The sequence below is a fragment of the Mus caroli genome, chromosome 5 (assembly GCF_900094665.2).
Source record: "Mus caroli chromosome 5, CAROLI_EIJ_v1.1, whole genome shotgun sequence".
Taxonomy (NCBI): domain Eukaryota; kingdom Metazoa; phylum Chordata; class Mammalia; order Rodentia; family Muridae; genus Mus; species Mus caroli.
Window position 1 is genome coordinate 60,649,219 of NC_034574.1, and position 8,094 is coordinate 60,657,312.

The window sequence follows — 8,094 nt, forward strand, 5'->3', positions numbered from 1 at the left end:
CTCCAGAAGAGGGAGTCAGATCTTGTTACAGATGGTTGTGAGCCACCATGTGGTTGCTGGGATTTGAACTCTGGACCTTTGGAAGAGCAGTCAGGTGCTCTTACCCACTGAGCCATCTCACCAGCTCTGTATGTATGGGTTTTCAAGGTAGCTTTTAACTGGAGGAATAACCATGAAAAATTGAGTAAAAAGGTCAACTTGCAGAATATTATGTCTAGAACTTCTGCTTTATCCTTGAAGGACTCACAGAGATTGAATTTAGTCTTTTGATGCATCAACAATAAAAACCTAGACAAAATATATAACTGCATTCAAACATTGAATAATAGAAGCACAAGACCATACCTCTGAGATGAGATTTGATTTCTCTTATACTTTCTCTCTGGCCTTTTGCTTAGAAATACCTTTGGAGTAGTGGGCCAGGACGAGAAATATCAAAGTACAAGGAATCTGAACTAGAAAGCAGAGTTCCTCAGAGGGAAGAGCTATGTAGTAAAACAAAACAAAACAAAACAAAAACTACTCTGCATAGGGACCTTCTTGAGTCTTTGCTAAATTACCCACGTACAAGCTGTGCTCAGAAATACCAGAAGGGCAACAAGCTGAGTAATTCCTAGTGCTTACACAGGGCTACCAGACATACACTGACCAAATGAGGTACCCAGGCCAGCCCAAGTCTCATACCTTCTCAGTGGAGCTAAATTATCTCTAGGATAAAGGCTATTCAAGAACCCTTCTTAACACACTTCCCAGAAATGTAAATGAATAACTTTATAAATAATTTATTTGTAAGACCAAAGAAGTGTGACATTCAGAGAGTTCAGCTAATTTTTCCAGTTAGGAGCAGAATACTACTAGACAGTGCAAGGAGCAAGAAAATTGGCTTCAGCTAAAAGGAAAATATTTAATAAAATAGACTCAATTAGCAGATGATAGAAAACTTAATGGGACTTTTAGAACTAACAAAACTATGTCTGACACAAAATCTCACTTGATAACATTGATAGAAGACTAAATCCTGAAAAGAGTCAGTCTTTAATTTTAATAATGGAAATCACCTATACTAGAACCAGAGATAAGACTGAAGAAGGTAAAGGAATCCTTAGTTACTTATGGAGACAGTACCAACAGAACTTAGCTAGCTTTTAAGAAAATAATACCCACAGTGCACAGACTTTGAGAGATAAGAGAAAGCAGTGGGTCTTCAACTCTATGGAGATAGCATAGGTATGATATGAAAACTTACAATGTCATTATTTGAGAAAACATACCAATCAGTATTCTTCAGAGACATACTTAGAAATTCTTCAAAATATAACCAAATGAGATCAAGCAATATATAAAAATCATAGTATAGTCAAGTAAATATTGTTCTGAGAATATAAAGTTGATTTAATAGTCAAAATGAATTGATACAAATCAGTGCATTTCTACTGCCAGCAAATACAGAATGACATTTGAATTTTTCCATATATAGACTAGTAATAATAGTCACAAAACATTAATAAATCTAGCAAAAGGTGCACAAAACTTTTACACTGAAAATTGTAAAGTATTACTGCGAGGTTTAGAAAGATCTAAAGAAGGGCTGGGACACTGATTGGTGGCAAGTGCTTGCTTAGACTGCAAGGCTGAAGGTTTGATCCCCAGTACCACTAAGGAGAGGGAAGTAGAATGGAAAAGAATTTGATGTGGATAAGATAGTTATCTATAGATTGAATGCTTCCCAGTCATAATGTCATTGTGCCTTGTTTTGTTTGAGACAGAGCCTTGAAACGTAGTATTCCAAACTAGCCTGCATTCAATATCCTCACGGAGTGGGCCAGCTAGAGCTTTTCCTGTGTCAGTACAGAACACTGTATTTCAATTAATGCTGTAGAAGCCATTTGTGTGGTTGATCATTTGTGTTGCATGTCCTTATTGATGGAATTTTAGATTCCTGTAGTTATTGTCTTGGCTTATTTTGGTATGGCTTCATTTTTTTTTGAGATGGGTCTCTTTATGCAGCCCAAGATGCACTCAGACTTGATTCTCCTGCCTTGCACCTCTTCAAGTGCTAGGAATTTAAGTGTGTGCCTCCATGCCCAGCTATTTTTCAAGTTTTTTATCCTTATAAACAATGTAGTTTTGAGTCCCCTTGGGTTTATCTTTATTTTTCTAAGTCCTGAAACTAGGATGTCTTGGCCATTTATGTGCATTTATGATTTCTTTGTTGCTGTTCTCTCCATCTTCCAAAGTGGTGTACTCACTGTATTCTCCATCTTAGTAATGAGCTCTTACCATTCACTCTTCTCCATAGGGCTTGCTAGCACTGGGCATCAGCAAATCTGTTCAAACACCAGATCCTTCTCACCCGTAAGTCACTAAGATAAAACCAAGGCATTGCAGAGATTTGAAATTTATATAACATCAAGTTGCTTGGTATTTGGTCATTTCCTTTGTAGCATGTAAAGTGTCAAGGTCAAAGTAAATTCAAGGCATAATTTGAAAATGGAATTGAAGTATTTTTATGTTTTATAGAGAGAGCAGCCTAGAGCTCTTCTCTGTATTTGGTAATAACAAAATATTTATCTTAGAGTTCTGGTTTTTTTTTTCCAAGGAATATATTTCATCCCAAACTTAGTTGGCTACCTAATCTAAAATTTTAATGTTAACCCTTTTAAAATGCATATTTCATACTTACTCTTTCTTTAATGCTTTTCTTATCATTGAGAAATCTTTTGATAACATTTCAAAATTAGGTATTTATAAAGTGAGGTTTTTGTTTTAGAAGATATTGCTTTGAGTATGTCAATGTCCTGATGTAGATATTTATTTTTGTAGCCTCTAGCTCCATATCCATTGTTACTTTCACTAGCTTCATTAATACAGATTGATCAAGTTAAGGCAAAGATGTGCCTTTATCTCTGTGAAGATGTCTATTTTAGTACTTTATAAACACTTTTTCTTAATTGAAACCAGGTTACTGCTATTTTAATAATAATAATAATTTTAAAATTATAAGTTATCTAGCAGAGAGAACAAATGTTAACAAATTGTATGCTGGCTCCTTGCTGGCAGGTCCAGGTGAGAGGAGAGAGGTCCCGGTCCCTCGGGAGTCTCTTTGGGGCTGAGCGGGATGGCGAGTGTTGACGGCCCAAAAGAAATACACCAGGGCCGGGAGAGTCTTGTCAAAGCAGGAACTCAACTTTATGGCATCAGCCTCTCGCGTATATAAGTTCGGAACATAGGGAGGGGGATTTTTGGTGGGTTAGATGACATAGGAGGTAGGGAAGGGTATGGCGTGACTTGACAGGGCCAATGGCAAAGCTCTACATCAGCAAGGGTGAGGCAGAGGAAGGGCCAAACAGGTCTTGCTGAATCATCCCGATACGGAAGTGACTGAGACAGGTCTCAGAACTCAAGCCAGGCTCGGGTTTGTTCTCAAGGCCCAAACCAGGGCCAAAGTGGGGCCCAGTAATTGCACATCTACTATATTTTACTATCTCTTGAAAAAAAATGTTTTCCATACCAAAAATTTAAATAAGAGGGTAAAGATTTAAAAGTTTATGTTCCAAAGATTGCTTCTTAAGTATTTTCAATAGCCCATTTTAGTACTACCTAGTACAGTGACTAAATTTTGGACAATAGTTTAAGGAAATTTAGATATGGTAGCCACATGGCACTTAATATAGCATCAGTAACAACCCTGAAAAAAAAAAAAACAGAATCCACAGTGTCTTGAAAATACATATAATTCAAATTGGCATATAGTTGCTGTTACTTTGCAAAAAAACTTTTAAAACAATTTTTTTTCTAAGTCAAATTTGTAAAACATTGTTGCATCAATAAACTGGAATTCTCTATAGCTAGATTATATTTTTGCAGAAGAGAATTTCAGTAATAATTCCAAATTTAGAATTGCTGTTTGAATATGTATCTACCAGAGAATGCAGTCATGTTTGGGTTTAAGAGTACCTTTCTCAGAAAATATTTCTATTTCTCATAGTATGTCATAATTTTCAAGTGTCCTAAGAGTGCTGTTTTGGTACTTAAAATAATACAAAGTAATGGTTCATTTTGACCAATGATAATTAGAAAAATAATTGATGTTTTCAAAATTATCCATGAAAACATGCAGAAAACTGAATATATTGGTTTACTTGTGTGCTAAACTCTTCAGAGCCAGCAGTAAGTTTCATGTTAAACTGTTGAGAATTAAGCAATGAAATTATAGGTAATATTTTCAAAGATCTTGCAATTTTTTCCATTTTGTATACTGTTTTTATTGAAATTTGAATTTTGTGCTTATAGTATTTAATATAAAAAAAAAACTATGCCAATTTAATAGTCCAAGAATGATTTTTGTTTGTTTTCATTGACTTATTAAACATTTTGAAAGTTAGTGTTCATTTTTGTAAACTATATGATCTTTATATCTTTCAGGTACGGCTTTTCAAATATGCGCTATATTTCTTCATTGATTAGTGGTGTTGGTATTTTCATGATGGGCGCAGGACTCTCTTGGTATCATGGAATCATGGGATTACTTCATCCTCAACCAATGGAATCCCTGCTATGGGTGATCCTCCTTTCCCCACTCTCACTTTGGAGTACTGTGACTTAGTGAAAACCTTCCCATATTGTATTAGAGGACAGGAATAACAGCCTCTTGGCTGTGCCACACAAGTTAGTTGTGGTTTTGTTTTACACATGAGTATTTATGATCTCTGAATCTATATAATTGGGTGACTTTAGACAGTTTTTACTTATTTCATGTGTTTGGGTGTTTTGCCGGCATGAATGTCTGCATCACATGTGTGCCTGATGCAGGCAAAGGCAAAGAGGATGCTGGCTCTCCTGGACTGGAATTACAACAGGCTCTGAGCTGCCCTGTGGGTGTTGGGAATCAAACCCAGGGCCTCTGATAGAGCAGCCTGTGCTCCTAACTGCTGAGCCCTTAATTTGGTGATGTCACACAGGAGGGTCTCTGTAGGCTTTATTACTAAGCACATCCTCTTTAGTTAAAATCTTGGGCAGCTTTACAGATTTTCTAGAGATGCTCTTGAAGAACAAAAAGAACTCCATGCGCTTCTAGTGCCAAGAGTGACCTTATACTAGGAATTATAGTTTCCAGTCACTTGACAGAAGTCAGAACTACATTTAGTGTTAAAGCAAAACAGCAGGTTTTTGTTTCCTTTTTGTTTTTGTTTTTCCTTTGAGGCTCCATCAGGAAGGTCCTGCACTGGGGAACAGGAAAAGGAAGATGGTCACTTCCAGTTTTGTCTCACCAAGGCTCTTCTGCTCAGTAGGCTGTGCCCAGCACTGGGCAGAGAACAACAAACACTACAGTGTTCTTCTCTGACCTTTGCAGATGTTTAAAAACTACCTTTCATTGACAGGCCTTAGAGAGCAGGCTGCTTTGCTGTTCTGACTCCTTGGGTCGACATAGACTGGTCATATGCTGTCCCCTCAGCTTCTGTGTTGCAGGGGATAATTTCAGGCATGTGGCAAAATGCCTCTTAGACATTTCATAAGACTCCAGTTCAGGTCCCTATGCTAAGATCTACATATGAGACATTTTACTTTCCATGGGGCACTGTGATTTTTTTTCTCTTTTCTGACAGCCACCCTCAGCTTATATCAGACACAGTTTGCTATACTCTTAAAACTCTTGGGTGCACTTATTCAGCCCACTGAGCAATATTAGCAACTCAACACGTTCATCATAGAAATGCTAGCCTTTGGCCTCCTTACTCTCTGAAGTCAGAGTGTGGCCCAATGGGTCGAGAGAGATCCCTACCTTCTTCTGAAAGCTCCAGCAGATGAAATACTTCATTCTGCTATTAGAACATCCTAGAATGAGAGTGAACTTAGAACTTTTTTTTACTGTTTTGGGTCATAGAATAGTATATAATCAGTCTTATTTTAACATTCCATTACATATTTATGTAATAACAAGTCAGTTAAACTAGTCTTACTTTGATTTTTGTCGTTTGGTTATAAGACAGTGTTTGCTTTGACACCCAAACTGGCTTTGAACCTTTGAATTCCAGCCTTACTCTTCTTCTACACTCCCTGTGCTGGGATTACATACAGGCACATGCCACCATGTCTGGCCTAGTTTTCTACTTTGTCTTTAACCATAGTACATTTAGTGTAATGAAATGGACAAAGCTTGCCTCTCCTGTTGTGGACATGTTTATCAGCCCCTGTAGAACAGTACCTTGTTGTCCTAGCAGCATCTAATTTGAACAACATCATTTGACAGGCCAGAGCAATTTTTGAAATTAAAGAATAAGTAGTTCCATTTTTAATTGTGTTCAGGTTTTGCTATATCTTGTGTTTGAGTGAGTGAGTAGGGTTCCATTGTAACGAGGCCCTTGGCTGGATAATGGAGTCGGTGGACTATGAATTTGCTTTGGAGGGATTGCTTCAGGGTCCTTGACCTGGAGCACTTTTTTTTTTTAATAGATTTTTTTTCTTTTATTTTTCTGTTTAATTAAAAAAAAATGGTTTTTTGGAGTCAGGAGGTTTTGAGACAAGATTTCTCTGTGTAGCCCTAGTTGTCATGGAACCCACTCTGTAGACCAGCCTGGCCTTGACTCAGAGATCTGCCTCCCAAGTGCTGGGATTAAAGGTGTGAGTGACTATACCTGGCTTGTGTCCATATTTTACTGTCCTCCTGATTTCCAACAAGATCCTGAGTATCTAGCTTGAATTAGAGCTTTTATTTCAATTCTATTGGACATTACTATTTTACATATGAGCAGCTGTGATCCGTTAGTGAGGCACTTGGTTCATTATTTGTTCAATGCTTGTTTTCCAGGCGTATTGTATTTTAGCAGGATCTTTGGTGTCTGAAGGAGGTATGTACTGTCACAAGGTATTTATTTTCAGTGATACACATTCGTTACTGATTGCCACATTCTATTAATTTGTACCGTGGAGTTAGGAACCTAGGCTCCGCTGCTTTTCTAGTAGAAAGTCTGGTAATGTTCTGTGGTTGTTGCTGTAATGGATGAGGACAAGGGGAGTAGACTGTATTCGTAAGTTGTCTAATATTGCCCAGACCATAAAAGCATAATGGTACTGATTTTTTAAATTGGGTTTTAGCACTGTTAATCAGAATACAAAGCTAAGTATAATAATTTCTACAGCCAAGGCTATGCTGAGAAACAAACAAACAAATCTGAAATATAGCTTCAACAGTTTTGTAACATATTTGGTAATATCGACATAATCTACCTATTTTAATGTTCTTATCCCTAAAAGATTATCATTTACTATACTTGGTATTCCCTTCCTCTGTCTTTTAAAGAGATCTATTTACTTATGTATTGTTCCTCTATTTATGTAGATGTCTGTAAACGTGAGTGTATGTGCATGTTTATCAGTGGGTACCTGCACCCATGCGCACGCTGAGGCCGGAAGAGGGCACCAGCTCCCTCTGAGCTGGACTTAGGTGTTTGCAGGATGCCCTGTTGTTACTAGGGCTGAGATCTGAACTCCAGTCTTCAGGATTGCAGAGCTCCAGCCCCCTAAGTCATCTCTGTAGTTCCTCATACATTTTAAAAATTAATATAATTTCTTATTGGCAGGTTGTAGTTGAACATATTTATGTGATTTTCCTTAATTGATAGACCTCCGAGGGTTGGGTTGACTATGCTTAGTGGGTGCCAGCTCAGCGGTGGCTTCTCAGTTGACGAAGGCTACTGCTGTAGTAATTATGGTTAACCATTATAGCTTTGAGATAGGAGATCCATTTTGTTATAATGGTTAATTTGAGTCATGATGGTGCCTGGTAATACAGAGCCTTTCTTATTGCTAACTCTGGTGCTAATGTGGTGTGCTTATTTATTTATCTTTGAAATGCCATCTTTATAGTTTGTAGACATGGAGCTCCTTCCTTGCTGATCGGATGCTTTTCTTTCAGCAACACTTCTCGTTGCCATAAATGAACTTCGCAGGAGCGCTCAGGCCAAGGGCACATCATTTTATAAGTATGGTATGTAGTTTATGTATGTTTATAAGTATGGTATGTAGTTTATGTATGTTTATAGGTATGGTGTGTAGTTTATGTATGTTTATAAGTATGGTGTGTAGTTTATGTAT

General features: G+C 37.4%; 1 protein-coding gene across 1 annotated transcript in view; it reads left to right on the plus strand.

Annotated features, from left to right (window-relative positions):
- Slc30a9 (solute carrier family 30 member 9) overlaps window positions 1-8,094 on the plus strand; it is a 50,420-nt gene that overhangs the window by 31,729 nt on the left and 10,597 nt on the right. Inside the window, exons 10-13 of the mRNA XM_021162111.1 lie at window positions 2,300-2,355; window positions 4,426-4,561; window positions 6,809-6,848; window positions 7,916-7,987. Coding sequence (XP_021017770.1) covers window positions 2,300-2,355; window positions 4,426-4,561; window positions 6,809-6,848; window positions 7,916-7,987 — 304 coding nt within the window. The remainder of the gene's footprint in view (window positions 1-2,299; window positions 2,356-4,425; window positions 4,562-6,808; window positions 6,849-7,915; window positions 7,988-8,094) is intronic.